This window comes from Schistosoma mansoni, assembly GCF_000237925.1.
Source record: "Schistosoma mansoni, WGS project CABG00000000 data, chromosome W unplaced supercontig 0115, strain Puerto Rico, whole genome shotgun sequence".
Taxonomy (NCBI): domain Eukaryota; kingdom Metazoa; phylum Platyhelminthes; class Trematoda; order Strigeidida; family Schistosomatidae; genus Schistosoma; species Schistosoma mansoni.
In genome coordinates this window covers 1,047,407-1,066,276 of record NW_017386021.1, presented here as the reverse complement: position 1 = coordinate 1,066,276, position 18,870 = coordinate 1,047,407, and the positions used below count along the sequence as shown (strand labels likewise).

The 18,870-nt window shown below is 36.3% G+C and overlaps 2 protein-coding genes across 2 annotated transcripts; one reads left to right on the top strand and one right to left on the bottom strand.

Annotated features, from left to right (window-relative positions):
- Positions 1 to 4,793: 4,793 nt before the first annotated feature.
- On the top strand, positions 4,794 to 13,543 carry Smp_042920 (Serine/threonine-protein kinase 19, putative; the record flags this gene model as incomplete). Its single annotated transcript, XM_018791016.1, has 7 exons — positions 4,794 to 4,877; positions 8,512 to 8,590; positions 8,631 to 8,767; positions 8,809 to 8,944; positions 8,980 to 9,227; positions 12,379 to 12,467; positions 13,507 to 13,543. Exons 2-7 carry the CDS (start codon positions 8,518 to 8,520, stop codon positions 13,541 to 13,543), a joined length of 720 nt encoding a protein of 239 aa, XP_018645805.1. The 5' UTR covers positions 4,794 to 4,877; positions 8,512 to 8,517.
- Positions 13,544 to 15,909: 2,366 nt separating this feature from the next.
- On the bottom strand, positions 15,910 to 18,315 carry Smp_042910 (hypothetical protein). Its single transcript, XM_018791015.1, has 2 exons — positions 17,973 to 18,315; positions 15,910 to 16,963 (listed from the first exon to the last, which is right to left on the bottom strand). Exons 1-2 carry the CDS (start codon positions 18,264 to 18,266, stop codon positions 16,109 to 16,111), a joined length of 1,149 nt encoding a protein of 382 aa, XP_018645804.1. The 5' UTR covers positions 18,267 to 18,315; the 3' UTR covers positions 15,910 to 16,108.
- Between the last annotated feature and the right edge of the window lie 555 nt (positions 18,316 to 18,870).

Genomic DNA, 18,870 nt, shown 5'->3' with positions numbered 1-18,870 from the left:
GAAACACGGCGAGCTTTACTTAGTTAAGGAATAGTAAAGTCTTTAAGAGGAACTTTCACAAAGTTAAATACAATGTTACACACGATTTTAAAGACCCTAATGGAATCCGAAACAGAAAATTGTACACAGGTCGTACGCTCCTATTTAGAGGGCAATTCAGATTTCTCACAGGGTACAGGAGACCACAGTTCCAGAGTTTTTTGGCCTAACTTACGATGAACAGCTTCATAAGTTAGACCCTATTATCTTATATTAGGAGATCAGTTAATTATGATGCACAAAACACTACGAAATGATTTCGAGGGCGACATACTTTTCATCCCCCCCAAATCAAATCAGGACAACTCATAGGGCACAGCAGGAGAGTTCGCAAACAAAGAACGAACAGAATATCTTCCTAGGGGATTAATTCCAGTCGCATGCAGGCTTCCTCACCAAAAATTAATAGTCTTGGGTTCGACTATCAAAATAAGGAAGCACAACCGTGTCTTCAAAATAGATAAAGCGTTGTAATTTTCGTTTTGGGTTTAGCATGAAGGTATGTTGTGAGCTGGGGGAATGTGAAGAGCTGCGTATAAACTTCTTTTAAGGGACAGGAGAAAAAGTACGTCGACGACCCACTAAATACATAAAACTCACATTTAATAATGAAAAAAATCGACAACAATTAGAAACGACACACACATATACCCTTATGCATATAGTCTTATAAGGTTAAAACATCCTGACTATAAGTAGCGTAAGATTTCGAATGAGTTCTAGGGTTCACTGTTGATCCTTGAGAGTAAATTCAATGTTCACCCGAGTTGGATTTCATTGGTTGTCCCAAGAATATGTCAAGGACAGTGGGCTACAGCAATACGAACAGTAAGTTTTTCTTTGTAAGGCAGTAAGTACCTACATGACATCCTGGTTCCTAACTTGAGATGTTCACTGAGCTGGTATTACTTGTTTGGGTAAGACGGGTAATGAGTTATGGTTACTTCGCCGAGCATTCAACTGCTTTAACGAGGAGATCAGTCTTCAGTAATGAGGATAGGAGGTCTATTGACCTATTTTAATCCTTGCAGTTTGTTACACTGTGGAGGTCCCATCTTGTCTTGAATATATTAACAGAAGGTGCTGATGTTACGTGTTCTGGTAGAGAATTCCAGTAATTCACTACTCAGTGCGAGAAACGAAACTCCAGACGTAGACGATTGGATCTCGTTTTTTGGACTTTCTTCGAATGTCCTCTCAAATGATCAACCCTAGATGGAAAGAAAAGATAGGACATGTTAGTACCAAGGTCTTCGTTCAGGATACGATATGCCAATATTAGATCACCCCGTATTCGCCGGTAAGGTAACGGAAATAAGTTGAAGTGTCTCAGTCTGTCTTCATAAGATAGGCCAGATAGACCTTTTACCATTTTTGTCCCGCGGCGTTAGACTCGTTCCAACATATCCGCCTCATATTTGAAACAAGGACTCGCTACTTGAATCCCATATTCCAAATGTGGTCGTACGAAATTTGGGTATAATAATCTAAACATTTCCTCATCCAGATACCAGAAAGATCTACGAATAGATCATAATACCCTATAGCCTTTTGCAGAAGCAACCTTACAGTGGCTGGTTGTTTTGAGATCATTGCTTAGTATGACTCCTAAATCTTTATAGTTTCTTACTTTGGGTTATTTATTTAAACACATACCTATTGGTACAAAGGGGCACCAGATATATATGCGCCACACTCACTTTGGGCAACACAAATCCTTATGTTGTGTAGTAATACGAATCATCGTAGTTATTTAGTTGCATCATTACACTTCTGTTAGGATTTACTTCTAGTGACCACCCGTTCATCCATGCCACTAATGAGTTGAGATCTTCCTGTAATACTATTTTGTCTGACATGCTATATATGGGTCTCCAAATCTTTATTTCATCGGCAAAGAGTAGGACGGATGACTTAGCTACAGTTGGTAATTCATTTACATAAAGTAAAAAGAGAAGAGGACCGAGGATTTTGCCTTGGGGGACTCCACTTTTTACTGGTTCCCACGATGAGAGAGCTCCATTTACTCTTACCCTTTGTCTCCTGTCATGAAGAAAGTCACTTATCCAGTCTATGACTGCATAATGAATTCCAAAACCTTCCTGTTTTAATCTAAGACCAGAATGGGAAACCTTATCAAATGCTTTACTTAGATCTATGCAAATCACATCTACAGGAATATTGCGATCTTTTGCCTCAGCCCAATCTTCTCTTGTAATGAGATTTGTCAAACATGATAGGCCTTTCCGAAAACCATGTTGTTCCTTGGATAAAAGATCATGTCCTTCCACATAGTTTATAACAGCCATCCTAATAATTTTTTCCATCAGTTTTACAACTGCACTAGTTAAGCTGACGGGTCGATAGTTACTAACTAAATCTCTACTCCTAGCCTTACACACCGAACTAATTATCGCGTCTTTCCAGTCTCTGGGCAATCTGGACTGCCGCAGGGACATATCAAACAGTATCATTAAAGGTTCAGCAATTACATCTGATAGGGCTTTCATAATCTTAGGATGAATATCATCAGGACCACTAGACTTATCAGGTTTGAGATGCTGAAGTAGCCTTAAAACAGTATCTTTCTCAATAACTACAGGGTCCATCAACAAGACGCCACAATCATAATGAATAGGCGGTCGTTCCTCATTATTGGTAGAAAAAACTACTAAAATATTCCGATAAAGTTTCGGCTTTTTCGGTATCATTTATTGCCAAAATTAATGGATTTTCTTGTATCAAAAGTGATGGGATTCCATCACTTCTCTGAATTCACCTCTTTATATACGAGAATAACCGTTTTGGACTATATTTACAATCCCCAACCAATTGTTTTTCGTATGACCGTCTAGTCCTACTAATTAACGCTTTACAAGTATTTCTAATCTTACAATAACTGGATCTGTACTGTTCTAAGCCAGTAGAGATGAACATATTCCAGTGTTTTTTCCTACGCCTAAGAAGTTTCTTGACTTGCTTATTTATCCATGGTGGACTATTATTCGGTCTACGTGGTACCAAGTATGGTATGAACGGGGACTTGACTGCACTAAACTTGCCTTTAAATATAGACCATGCCTCTTCAACTGATGAGCTAGTATCTACTGACCAATCTATCTTAGCAGCACACTCCTGAATGGCTGGTATGTTAGCTCTCCATATGTTTGGGCGAGGCTTAATCCGATCGTATATCATGTCGTTAGCTCTAAACGTGAATGATAAAACAGCGTGATCGCTATTTACTAACGGGGAAAGAATATATAGGTTGGCAATATCCTCACTCTCATGAGTGATTATCAAGTCCAACAGGTTCAGATACATGCTGTACTAATGCATGCTCCATTACTGTTACCAAGAACCTGCTATCAAGGGAGTTTATAGATCCTTTCGTGGTCATCTCAGTTCAACTAATGTCAGGTGCATTAAAGTCTCCTAATATCAAGCTTCTGTTATTCGCACTCCATAGCCGAATGTGCTCTAAAATAAAGTCATCAGCTAAGCAGATCGGGCTGCGATAGATGACACCGAGTACAAATGTACAACATCCGATAGTGATCTCATAGCTAATGACTTCACTAGTCCCAATATCATGGGATTCGCGGATACTTATATTATTGGCTATGTATAGAAGGACGCCACCTCCTTTCCTGCATCTGTGTCTATCAATTCTTAAACAATGGTATCCGGATAATTCTGGGGTAATATCGAAGTCATGGACTAACCAAGTTTCCGTCACAGCTACAATGAGTGGCCTTAATTTGTCCACTAATGCTCCTAGTTCGTAGCATTTATGTCTTAGACTACGATCGTCGGCATATAAAACTCCTAGGGAGAACGACCTATCCGTACAGACCTTGGTAGCATTCGCTTCCAAGACCTGACTATTCGAACACCCACTAATCGGAGATTTTCCTCACCGTTTTGTCGACGGGTTTTTAGTTCAGCTAGTGTCGTGTTTCTTTTTATTCTATCTTCAAGAGACATATCCGGTCTAACTCGAATGTCAGAATTGTCGTGACTTCGAGCGCTACTTAACAGAAGATCACGTTGTTTCTCCGACCCTAGGATTACCTTAAGGAGTCTACATGGTCGGGGTAGAACACTGTCATCAGCCCTTTTACCTATTCTAACCAATTTTTTGACCTGAACACCTTTAGTGTTATCTGGTAATATGCTATGGATATGTTCTCCGAGCCTCTCTGAGTCATGGGTGTGTCTAACTTTAGGATCTGGATCGTTCGACTCTGGGAGTTTACTCACAACAATATTTGATGAGATTAAGTTCCTCTCAGTCACGCTAGGGTGATGTTCTGCCGTACTATCAGAGTGTGATAGTGCATTGAGTGACTCAGAATGCGAGTTCCCCAATGAGATGTCCCGAATTTTATATCCCACCTATGTAAGGCCACACCTAGGCTGCTGTATCCAAGATACCGACTCATGCCTTATTAAGGATACTAACTCGCTTGAGCATGTTCAGCGTGTGAGGAAAATACTTAGTCAAGGATCTTTTCAAACTCACTACGAGCGCCTAAAACGCCTGAACCTTCTCCCCTTATCGTATCGTAGGACGCGAGGTGACCTTATACTGGCATTCTGTATGTTTAATTACGATTTGGGTGTGAATATGTCTCATCTTTTTGTTCTCTCCAGCACTAACAATCTTCGGGGCCATAGCAAGAAGGTTCAAAAACCACGATCTAATAAACTCAGAGTGAGGTCCCGTTTTTCTCATCTAGTGGTCGATGTCTGGAACACCTTATCCGAATAAGCGGTATCAGCTACATCAGTGAACATTATCAAAGAGAAGCTGAACGTTCACAGAAAGACAAACTGTAAGAACTAATACATGTCCATCAACCTACTGCCCTCATTACTGAATATTGAACCTTATATCATATCTATCATCCAAAAGTTTATGAGTTCTATATGGAAAGCATTTACCTTGTTAAAATATATTGATATTACGTTAAAAAGTATATTTTTGTTTTGAACTGCCACTCACTCCTCTCTAACAACAAAAGGTGATCGCAAAAAATTGTGTTGCTATTTGGAACTTCTTCGGGTGGCCTCAGAGATGATTATTTTTGTAAGGGGAAAGGATGAGGCATGTTAACACCCAAATCACTATTTAAGATACAGATGCCAATATCCAGTTTCTTTATCACAAGCTTGTATAAGCCGACTGATTTATTTGCGCTCACCTCTTGTTGTTTCGGTACGGTTCTAGGTATTTGATAATGTCCGAAAGGTGATAGTCTTCCCACTCAACTGCACTCATCCTATTGAGTGTGGTAGTTATTTGTGGATTCCTATAACTTGTAGTTTGATCGAGTACGTTTGTCTGAGGTCAGTATTGTTTTTGGATACCAGTAGCTATCACATTGCCAGAAAGGAGATTGGTTAGTTGAATCGTGAAAAATAATAAAGTGAAAATTTGAGTGCCAAAAGGAGATGATTGTCTCAAGAAATAAATAGATGAGTTAATTAATTGGTAATGTGTGAAAAGACGGAATTGAAAGAATCAGAAGGGAAATGGAGATGATAATGAACTAGAAAGGAAGTAGTTACTGATATGTGATAATGATAACAGAATTAAGTTATGAGCCATGCATCAGGCACAACTGGTCCAAGAAGGAGATGGTAATCCATGGGTGAGTATGTTTGTCAAGTCTGCTCTTGAAGTTATCAACTAAGGGAGCCGTGGTCACTTCGACTGGAAGAGCATTCCAAGTGGGGGCAACTCTTAATGAGAAAAAGTGGTAGTGTATCTAAGTTTTGCTAATTGATGTGCAATTTCCCGGAGGTTGCATCGAGGGACATGGAGATGATGTTTTGGTAGTCTTCTTGTCCAGATGACTTGGCTTACTTAATATGATCTACGCCATTATTAAATCACCTCTTATTTTCCTACAGCTCAACGAGAATAATCCCAAGTGTTGAAGTCTGTCTTCGTAAGATTTACTCCTTAGACCTGTCACTCACTTAGTTGCCCGTCTCTGTACTTGATGTAAGAGATTTATGTCTCTTGTTAAGAGAGGGGACTCAACAACATTTTGGACTTGAAGGTGGGACCGTGCGTATATTCTAAACAGTCCTAGGAACCACTCTAGGATGATTGCACCAAATTGTCTTCGCACAAAGTGGAGAGTTACGTTCGCTTTGAGTGTATCTCTTATTTATTTTGAGCTATTTTCTTTGTGGTTATGAGCTCGAGATCGCACTCTGAGGAGACAATAGGGAGACGATTTCCATAGAGTTACTTGTTCGCAAATTCCATCCTACTGTAATTATCCTACCGTATATGTATGTGGTGTACATGAAAATGAATAGAATCCACCTTCGGTGAACTTAACTGTAAATTGGTAGCTTTTCATGACATAAACTGCCTTAAGAATGAGTAAAACACAGTCTGCCACTAATATCTACTCTGTTAACACTGATCAATCATGTCTCTCTCGCAGTTATTATGTGAGGAGTATGATCTCTTTGTAAATTGGTTATTATTATATAGAATGGTTGGTGAAACATAGATACGTAACACCTGATATACATAAATATAATGTACATATCAGAGGATACCCCATATAGATTTCTAATAAAGCTTCTCCAAAGCGACCATGTGTTCATTACCAAGTTGGTTCGAAAAGAGTCCTTCGAGTCTTGTTGCGAAATCGTAATTGTTAAAGTTCAACCATGTTGGTAGTGAAACACTTTTAATAGGTGTCAATGGATGATAGTCGTTCAGTATCTCTCATTAACTGAGCCGAGAATATGAGACACTAGATGTGAACCGGTAGTTTTCGAGAGACTCGACAGTTTTGAACCCTACCTATCCTGAGGTCGTGGATGCATATTGTTATGGAGTTCTACACTGAGACGGATGAGGTTTACAATGCTACCAAACCTCTTATTTTTCCCATGTAGCCAAAATCAGTTAATGATGCAAAATAATCCTCGAAAGTAATGTTCAATTCCCTACTTTCGACTTATATGTAGGACTTTAACGATAAACCACTCAAAATTAGCATATTATGCCAGTCAGTCTTTTTTTCGGAAAATTACTTTACTCACTCTAGTCTTTACAATATATCGTCGAAAATACACTTCTCTTTAGTAAGACAAACTTTCACTATGATGTTGATTGAATAATATCTTGAATATCGAACCTTATTGTCCGTCTCCATATTGACTCCATTATATAGTCATTATTGAAATCTAATTTAAAAAATTGACTTACTTGCTTCAAATGAATAATTCATTCACCTCATAATTTATGTGCTCAATGCGAGGTCGTAGATGAGTCCCGTACTCGGATGAAACGTCCGTCCAGTGCTTACAGGTTTCCAGTGGTGGTCTAACATTGATCGGTTCATGATTTTAATGGGATTCAGCCCCTTACTGACGAAAATGAGCATAAATTATTCACTTTTCAGTGACCAATATCACTATAGGAAGGTATTTAGTCCCGGTTGAATTATATCTATTGAAAAGTAACGTGGCCTTTAGTTTAAATGGCTCAGTATTGCAGTGATTACGGTTGTCACGCGGATCACAACCAGACGGTCCACATGAATCCCCATTTATCAGTCCAAGTGTCGGTGGCTTTATGGACTGATGTCATCTCTTGGTTTGGCCTCTATCGGTTTTCTTCCAGCTTACTCTTGCACCAGGCAATGTCTCACATCTAGGTAATCGGTAGTTAGAAGTATGTAGAGTTTATCCCAGCCACAGCTGGTGGATATTCTCTATCTCATCATTCTATCTACCATCTTTTCCCAGTAGCCTACCCGACTTCAATAGTGTTCACTTGATGGTCCCAACATACACGAGTAACAATTCGAAAACATCTATGATCAAATGACATTGTGTAACTTATGAACATCCTCTATTCGTAGTGAATATGTTTCACAGCCATAAAGTAGAACAGAACTAACTGTTGTGTTATACACTGGTTCTTTAGTTGGCAGACGGACATATCGCCTAATCCATAGGAGACGCAAGTTGGCAAAGGCAAGCAAACTTCTTAGATTCGTACTTATTTTTGACCAGACACCAATCAGGACTGACGAGACTTCTGTGATAAGTGAAATGAATTTCTGAAACATCAAACAATATGGGCAATACTTCTAAAAGACTATCTTTAGAAGAATTGAAACAAAAATCGTGGAGGACACCATTTGAAGTTGAGATTTCTTAGATTTGTACTTATTTCTGATCAGACACCAACCAGGACTGACGGGACTTCTGAGATAGGTGAAATTCTCGATGCGCTCGACAATGCTACACTTGTTTACATGATTTTGATTTGGAACTGTGATAAATTGAAGTCATGGCTTAGCATTTTGACTATATTGATCCCGGATTGAGCATAATTGGTTTAAGACTTCCAAGTTCAAGCCATTTGGTTTGGCATCTAATATCAAATGATTTCTGCAAATGTTTTTGTTGTATTAACTATTATTGTAGTTCTTGATGAAGCGTAAGTTATCTGATCGTGTTACCAGCCCCCCAAAAGTTATGAAGGTATCCAGTATACCTGTAATGGGTTAGTAAACCTATTTTATTAGTAAATATTCTTATTTTAGAAACAGTATGTGATGCTCTTGAATATCTGTTCAGTCTACATCCTTCTACGAACCCAAAAATTCTTGGCCGCCCAATCGTTTTGAAGTCACAGTTATACACTCTTGTAAATAATCGGAACAAAGTAGAATCACAGCTGGTTTGTCGTATTTTAATCATTTCTAATGCTCACTGTTTTAGTCAGATATGCAGACGTCTCAGAAAATACGTTTATTAAACATAGACGACCAAATTGATGATTCGGTTGGTATAATGAAATCTGATGATTTTGTAAATTCTTTCAGAGATTTTTCTGTTGATGACTCAAAGATTTTAGGTTTAGTCATAATTATATTATTCCTAAGTTTTCAGAACGATTTGCGGAATTTACTAGTCAAAAGTATCATTATTTAAGCTTGTGTAAACGTGTTGCATCGGAGCATTTTTCGGATAATGAGATAAGCATTTTAATACAAAATGGAGCTCTAACCATCAAATCCGAGAATAGTTGGTACATTTCCACCCCATATCTTGGCGCATTTATTCGTGCCTACAAAGCTGGTCAACGGGGTTTGTTAGCAATAATTAAGAAGACACGATTCAAAGAATTATTACTATCTGTGAGTTCATTTAGCTCTTTTAGTTAGTAAAACGGATAGCTAATTCTTAAAGTTAATTGTGTTTTTATATATTCACTGAAATGAAAGTTTAGTATTTTAAGCAATGTTTATATGTATATTGTTTATCTAATTGAAAGAAGTTAAACATAATTAAGAGGTAATGAAGCTAAATTGTTTTTGCAAAATATTTGGATTAAATGAACTCCTGTTTCGGCTGTAGGCGAACAATATTATGTACTGGTTCAACTTATCATATTTTAGAGTTTAGGTATTCAACTTTTAACAGGCGATTTGAACATGCTTTCATCTACTTTTGTTTGGGTATTTGGATAGCGTTCCTTCCCCTTATATTGAAGTATTGCTCAAAAACTATTATTAAAATTAAAAATACTCACCATGAGGCTCAAGAGAGTTAATCAAATGAAAAGGATTACTTACTAGGGGCTGGTGGAAAAAAGCTATTTCTAAGGGTGAGAAAATAATAAGTGAAAGTACTTCATAGACACCTGGAGTCCTATCAACACTTCGAATGGTGTATTTTGGTGCTTTTGAAGATCTGGGACAATATAAGTCACTAAAACATACAAAACCTAGAAATCCTTATCGCATAAAGTGGGACACACTTATGTACAAAATAAGGTCTGCATGTTTTAAGTTTAAATATCCATTGGACTGCACATGATATATCGTTACTGTTGACCATACCAATGCTTTAAATACTTGTAAAATTTATTGAATTTATACATTATAAATTCATATAAACTGTGAAGCAACGTGCTCTTGGAATAACTTTCTTAGTCTTTCTACATGTTATCTGAACAAAATACCAGTTGTTATCTTAAAAACCTTGTTAATACTAATCATTAAACTAATGAAATTGATCTTGTTAATGTACTATAAAAATGTGTCTAGTGAATGATAGGTTTACTGTTTGCAAATATAACACATTTATGAGCATACAACAACAGAAAGATTTTCATAAAAATACTAGATGTTCAAAGGTGAAAGATGAAACAACACCTGTAATTTAGCTACTTTCTGGTCAAGGTACATATACACAGCATATTTGTCGCGGTATGTGTCAAAACAATCTACAGTTTATAGTGCTGAGACAAAGTTAAAATTGGAATTTTAACCTGTTTTACATACAGGGAGATTTAGTAAATGAATACAATGAAATGTCTGAGATGATTCTTAGGACACGATGTATTTAGTTCCTAACTCGAAATTGAACTATTGAAGGACTAAGCTTATTGTTGCATAATGGCTAAGTAGTAATCAAAAAATTTAACTTTCTACTACATGATCTCATATTTAAAACCCCGTTCTACTCTACCTACTTTGGTTTGTGGTCGAGTAGTTTTATTAACTCTTATAATAAATTTGTAGCTCTAAGCCAAATTCATAAGGTCGTACAAGGTCAGTGAACCACACTTTTACCGATTTATTTTTTATCCTGTTGCTACATATACCCAAAGCGTAATTGGCATTTGAATACCTCTCTGGTTAGACAGCTTAATTCAGTCGTAAGAAATGTAGGATCAGGAACAGACGTGGTCAGTTCAAGTTGCTACACCCTATTAGCTCAGCAAGATTGTTAAGAGGAATCCAAGAGTAGGAGAAGTAGTGTCAACATCAGTTGTAGGAGTAGAAACGATTAGACAAAAATCATAAATATAAACTTTCAAGACTCACAACCTAAGAGAACACGAATAGTGAATGCATCTTTGCTACTACAGCTGGTTCTAAACCACGTCACCTAACGTCTCCAACCATTGATTTCAATAACCTCTGGGACCCCAAATGGATATTCTAAACCTACCTACTAGGCTCAATCCAAATGCTAATGAATCCAGAAATGAAGTAAGCCGGCAATTAAATAAATATGCTAGGAGCAGACAACTCCAATGAATATTCTTCGTTACTCAAACTTACACTTGAATGTCTTTTCAGTTGGATAGGACTCAGTAAATTGTGTAATTTTCGGTGTCTGTCAATGAAAAGTCTCGTATGTATACAAAAACCACACATTACTTTCTCATTTTCGAAATTTCTCCATCTGATTTAAGTGAGGGGTTACCTTCATTTAATATACTTGTTTGCCATCCCATTTACGTATAGACCAGTATATAGATAGTTTGCTTGTTTATGGTCCAGGTTTTTCAGGGATAAAAGTGGAAAACTAACGTCTTAAGTTTTCTTTCTACAAATGCTGTTCATCTTAAAGTGAGCATGTAATTTGCTTCCAGTGAAAAAAGGAACTCAAATTTCAACCTACGGATGTACTCAGCAAAAGAGATCAAATTAATTATCATAATAAATCTGAAAAATCAGTTTTTCGGGTGTAGTTTTAAGGTTACTCCAACCAGGTGCATGATATATAAAAAGTAATGACAATGAAATACTACGTACATTTCAGCAATACAGTATCTATAACTAATAATTTCAACTGGTGAAATCTGTTGCTTCACTTGACAACCTGAAAGTTCATTTACTGGTTTCTTCCGACGATATTTGAAAGTCACTTATTTATTTTTCCAAGTTATCTAAAAAATTTTTACTGAATCACACGCAACTGTGCTGGTTACTTAAAGACAATAAAAGCCTATGCATTAGTGAAATCGGAGAAATTACTTTTCCAGAAGTAGTTCGTATTTCGAATTAGCAATGCTAATGACACTCACTCTGAAAGCTCCTATTAAACCCATACTTTTGACTTTAAACGCACAAAATAACAAAAATTCAGCTACATTCGATGACATAGTCGACGGAACATCTCTACTTGTATTAAGATGTTAGCAGTTTGTCGTATTTAATTCCTCAAACTGTTTTTGTCCACACTCCCTTCTAGCTGGTAATCGATACCATGTATCTTTTTGCAAGATAGTTTTTGAAAGTAATGCTTTTTATCCTAAGAGGTGAGTATTTCTCATCGCTAGACACTACACCTGTTGACATAATTATTTTAATTGGATGTCAAATACCAATTGTGTTCAAAAATCATACCCGTGACACAAACTGTAATTTTCCCATTACTTTCATTGATGCGTTTAGTACTCATTAATCATAGTTCTTAAAGTATGTGATGATTCAATCTATTGAATTACTACGCACTATGTTTCTAATGTTCATTTCGTACCCTTTTCTTTAGGAGATTTTTCATCGAAACCTGGGTAAAGGTGCTTATCTAGGTCATATGTATCACTTACTCGCTCATTTAGGAGCCGGAACTTTGAATTCGTAAGTTTGTCGTCTTTCTATTTACTTGTACATAAATTGATGGGCGTAATCAAATGTTATGGAAGTTTTGCTTCCCGATAAGGATTCATACACACAAAATCGATAAACAAAATAGTTCAACTCATTATGGAAATGACAATACCAGATGTAACATAGTCTGTTAATGCCTCTTTTATCGGAATCTGCTGGTACTAATGTGCGATATTAAGGCAGTTAAAAAGTAATCATCTTAAACGTCAACAACTATTACTTGTAGATAAATAGTTGGTCAGGAACTTCAAGTTGTCACGCCTACACTCAGTGCTTAGACTGTAACTCTGTAAAAGTGTACATTTTTCAAGAAATGGATTCACTCTCGTGACCAATGTTTCTATTTTTATGTTTGAATCAGAGCCTCTATATATTGGATGGAGCGCGATGTCCGTTATTTTTATGACTCCAACAAGTGAAACTAGCGGTTTCGTGTAAGATAGTCTGAGACATTAGATTATGGCTCAGTGGTTTAAGTGCTCGCGTCTTATTTATCCAGCCACGTCTTTTGCTTAGTAGAATATACATTATGTTACGGAATAACCTTAGCCAACCAGTCATTAGAAAACAGGGAGCACTAAATACTTGTTTTGTCTTCATATGGGATTTCTCGACGGTGGGCACCCTCGCCCCCACCTAGGACTGGATTTATGACGTTCAAATCTAGCAACAAACGCCTAATCTTCAAACCACAAAGTCAGCATCTAGTCGTTGCTGCAGATAAACTTTCTGCATTCAGTTGGACATATTTAAGTGATACTATGATGTATTTACCAATCTAGATGGAGGAAGTTTAGCTACCGTCATTCAGTAATAACGTTATTTGCTTAATTCACAAGAACGTTTTGAATATTTTATCATTGGGAAACTTTGTATTGTTACTATTATTTTGAAGATACTTAAACGTCGATTTCACGAATATTGTTTTGTAGTGTGCTTTCACAAACATATACTTTTTTATCATACCAGTAATCTGTTTTTGTTTCCATTGGTCTTCATTTTTGTACAGGGTTCAAACTAGCTCTGGTTTGCTTATCAGATTGTAACGCTTCAAGACAAAATGATTAAATTTGTACGACAGATCCGACTGGTTCTACTTTGACTTTCTAAGGAATTAACTTCACTGTTTCAGTTTCCACTTTTGCTATAATATACAAATCTTACTTCCTATATTAGTATTGGTAAAAAAGTAAATCCATTTTATAATTTTGACATTAGTTTTCACCCGTTAAGATTTAATTGATTATTGCAGTATTGTAATTAGCTTTTGCTTAGGATGCACACAGCAAACCAAACGTAGCGAACTTTCGAGTAGTTATTTAAAGATTCTATCTTGCAAGAAACGACTAATTATCGGAATCAATTAATTAAACACATTAACTGAAGATGTCAGATTCTTTTAGCTATGCAGTTGCCTTCATTTTAATGATATCTAGACTTTACTCAGTTCCACTTATCACCTACTTTATGTTGTTCTCTCTTATGTATTCCAATTTCTTAAGTTGGAAGCCATAATCCAGGAAACATCATCGGGTTTAAACCGTTTTAACTAATATCTTTGTCTACTTGTGATTAAAAAGGTCAGTCACTATATCTGCATTTATTTTTTCAGGTTCATAAGCCCTGAGATTAGAATAAAGTAACTGTACAATGTAAATAAGTGTCTTTAGTATTCATATAGATTTAAAGATCTGAACAAACAGGCTGCACTCTTACTGAAATAGCGAATAACTGGAAACTACTTGGTGAAAAATTAGTTGGAGAATTCCCAGTCTGAATTTTATCTAGCTGTAGTTTCGTACAATAACGTTAATCCCAATCGAGGTTAAGATTGCGCATTAGCCTCAGCTAAACGAATTAATAGTCAAATAAATGTAGTGGTTATATATATACAATCATTTGCATCCAGCTTGATATCTTGAGAGGCCAAGAATATCGCTAATGAGACCTCAGTGCTAGTCATCTTAATAGGATCACCTGTGCAAGTACCACATAGTCGCAAGGTCTGTTTGAGTTCAACAGCAATTTACACACTACTTGTGTGGACAATTATAAACTACCTGGTGATGGAAAATTGTTTAACGTAAGATGAAACTTGAAAGCTAAATAATATGATCAAATTTAGAATACTGATTTTGGACGATGGGGGCTTGTGTAATATTTCCAACTGTTAAAGCAGGGTCGAATTTCCCACTACAAATTTCAAACAGATGTAAGAACATTTCTTTATAACAATGACATCTTCACTAACGAACTAAGTATTGTCTTTTACAAGAAATCAGGCAAAAAGTATGATATCATAATGACCTGTTTTTTCAGGATTTTCACAGCAGGTTTTACTTGGCTCAGTAAGACAATTAAAGTGACAAAACTAGAGACCAGTATATCTTCTTGTCATAAAAACTTGTGATGGTTGTTCTTCGGTAACGCCTGATTTTTTTCTACCTTTTGGACAGACTTTCATAGTTCAGTCAGTTTGTGGCTACTGAGTCATTTTTACCTTCCCAATAGCCCTATTCTCCTTAGAAGCAGCTATGACCTTCGACACATGCACCTCTTTTTCTCGTGCCGGTGTCTGAATAGTTATTATCTAACCTGGTATCCATCTTCTTTCTCGGATTATTCATTATTACGACTTACATTAACGCTTGTAATAAATAGTATTTTGAGTAGGCAGGTCTTGCCTTGTGTCTCTTATATATGAATGATGAAATACATGCGTCCAAAAACTCTATCATTTTACTTATGTTACTCTGTTATTCATGGACGCAATTAATCCGATGAACATATACAAATTAAACCAAGCAGATTTATTTCATCATTTCCCGTCTATGTCAATAGTAGTCAACCACCAGTTACTAAAAAGAACCTCGATCTGACTAATCCCTAAAACAGGATTAAAATCATCGCTTATACAATAGGGTTTTGTCTTACAGAGAGAACATAAAGATTCATCATTAATGTTTGTTAAGAGGATATTTGAATGCAACAAATCCAAATGTCAAGTTATTTAATTTTACAATATGTCCTGACGTACAAATTGCACAACAGTTGAAAGTGTAAAAATTTACTATGATTGTGAAAAGAACATTGAGCTAGAATTGACATTTAAGAAAGCTCTTTTACCGTTAGGACATAATAAATTTGTTTGAGGGAGTACGACTCCTATTTTCTGACATTTTGAAAGTGCTTACAGAGTGAAACTATCTTTATCGTTGTGACATTGGGAAATGTTTTTATATGACTCTAACTGATTTGCTGTCTGATGAAAACTATGCTAACAATATAATGTACAAGAGTAAGGGAAAACCAGCTCATTCACTGCTTTTCTTGTGTGGTCACATTATGGATGTGATTCGGTACATAGAACATATTGCGTTTTCTTATTTAACACGAGATAAAGTCATTTTTTAATACATCATTTTATTGAGACGAGGTGATAAATCACGTAGAAAGTTATCATGAAAGACAGTATTACTTAGAAAATAGAATAATTAAGATGCCAAACAATAAAAGTTTAAATGGATTGTTTTTGATTTTGCAAAAATATAAAATATGAAATCATCGCGTGAAAGACACTTAGCTTGATTAATCTAATAAGTAATATTTTGTTAGTCTCTGGATTCTGTTGTTCGGATTGCTACTGTGCGATTATCAAATAGTGAATCAGGTTGTGAGTATGCCTTTGCAATCAGATTAGAATCTATTGTGTTATCTTCCACAGATCCAATGCTCCCATAAGATCGGACTAATGACATTTGGGCACGCGGAATCGAAGCTGTGCTAAGAATCCGTTGATTTCTAACGGTAGGTTCAACACGTTTTGGCCTGTATACCAGTAGATGGACGGGATAACGACATAATGATTGGGCAAGGCAATGGAAAATTATGAGGAATGTGACACAAACTATCAATGGTAAGAAGAAGCCAATATGACTAACTTCCTCCGTTCTGCACCGAAATAAGTTGTACCAAGCCCATTGTGTGCGATTTATGGCATTTTGTACGTCTAAACATACAGCAAAACGATGACTAGAATGTTCTTTCAAGAGGAAATTTCGATGCTCTCCTTCTAGAGAGTTATATCTTAGAAGATTATTGGTGTAATAATCTAAGAGACCATAATATGCTGCTGAACAATTATGACAAACCGTCGAACTGATATTCAAGGTGCTGGACGAAGGGAAATTTAATACATTAAGAATGGATATGTTGGGATTATTGATGAACTGCATGAAACAACTTAAAGCATCATCAAGCTTTTCGAAGAATGTACGCACGTTTTTACTGTAGACTTGCAAGTTGTATAGAGAATCCGTGTGTAAAAGATGTCTAGACCCTTCTATGTTATTGAAAGAACCCGTTGATAGACTGGTGTTTTGATCGGAAGAAAATTCTTCAAGACAATGGGAGCAGAAGGAACGATTCCATTTATCGAAAATGAAGTCGATAGAATCTATTGTACCCTGAAAACCGAATAGTGATACCATAATAGGTTCGAAAACAAAATTATACACAGATATAACATGAACTGACATTTTTACCTTTAAAGTAAAAGAAGTAAGGTTATTCACATGAATATTGCTTTGGTGTCTGTAAGCAGTTACCACGCAAGTGTCGTTAACTTTGTGGTTTGAAGCTATGTTTGAGAAAAAATATTCTCGAGTTTGCTGTCACCCTACTTTGACTACATTCAAACTTTAAGGTAGTAGGTAACTGTTAAACGTTGACTCATCACACCCAATGAGAGATACTAATTCGACTAGAGGTCAACATCCTCTTTTAAAGGCAATATTTTTGAGATTTTCTTTTTGCTGTCAGAATTAAACATCACTAGAAGAGATGATAAGTCATGTGAAACATCTTACTTTCGTCACATTCTAGTAAGATCATAAGCATGAATTTGACTGCGAAATTGAATTATCACCATTTTCTGACCTACTAGTACCTAAAAGGGGTAGTTCTAATAAGTTTAGCGATGGGATTGTAATTTATGGACAACCATGAGACGATTCATCTTGTCAGGGTCAAGAGAGAGCTATAAATTAGTATGCACTAGGATTTGAAGCTAGCATGTACGGTTGTTAATCACAGTAAAGGTTTTCATCACGAATTGACATCGCCTATAATCCCAAAATGCTGTTTTAATACATGGATGAATGAATTTCGAGTCCAAAACCAAGACTTGTTATCCTTAATTAGTTCGACCATAAATTATATTTCTGCCACATAATAAACCTTTAAGCTTTCAAAACAGCCCACAAGTATAAAATCTTGGTTAAATAGATGTGGACAAAATACTTGAAGACGGAACTGTGATACAGGCTTCTCATATAGATGGCTTAACTGGGGAGCTGGGGATATGAGTTTATTTAAAAGAATTATCCTTTGTTTCTAGAAGATGGATAAATAAATGGACTACCAAGAATAAATAAGTTTACCCTGGTAGAAAAGGCAAAGCTCAGAATGACTCACCCTCTCTGTGTTCGCCAGAAGATCAACACATGCCTTCCCATCTGCATTGTAAGCCTCTTGCTTCCCTAGTACTTTTTTCAACTTATATACAGTTTCACTACACCAACCACAGAAGGAAACGGGCGCGGTTTTGGTTGACATGTTGTATATTATATTTTTAACGTATATCGACACGTTTTTACGGTACTCAATGCAAACATTACTATTGGTGCTGTCATTACCAAGTGTTGAACATGCTTTGAAATAGATAGCCAACAAGAAAATTATTGAACTCAAAGTCTTCTTGAGTGTCATAGCGTCGCATAAAACCTCAAAAGTGAATAAAGGCAAAATTTAAAAAAGCAACCCATATTCGACCTTCAAACGACAGTCTCTTGCAAGCAGATAAACAAATAATCTTTTAAACTGATATCTTCTTAGTCTTTGGTGATAAAATTCGGATTTCAAGAGCAGAAGAGCTCGCTTCGTGGATGTTCAAGCCCGAAACAATTATTAGGAGTAGTGAGTATTAGTAAATATATTTGTTCAAATGGTTCAAATGGTTGAGGACGGAATAGAAGAAGCTTTCGCTTAACGGGCTTCCGTGTCTGGTAGCAGTGGATCACCAATACCTCCAGGCAAAAACCTAGGTATGTTAACGATAATAGAGGAAAAAAAGAATTTGGTAAATCATAATAATGTATTATCCTTAGTCCTTAAGAATAAGTCAAGTTTCCTCTTAAAGGACTCCTGGGAGGTCTGAATATTCGGATAAATAATAAACTACAGGTCTGAAATCTTTTATATATTCTGAATATTTCTGCATGTTTGAAAGACGTCATCTGTCACTTCTCAGGACAAAAATTAATTTGAAAATTTCTGGATTGGTAATATTCTTGTTTTCCGAAAACCTTCCGTG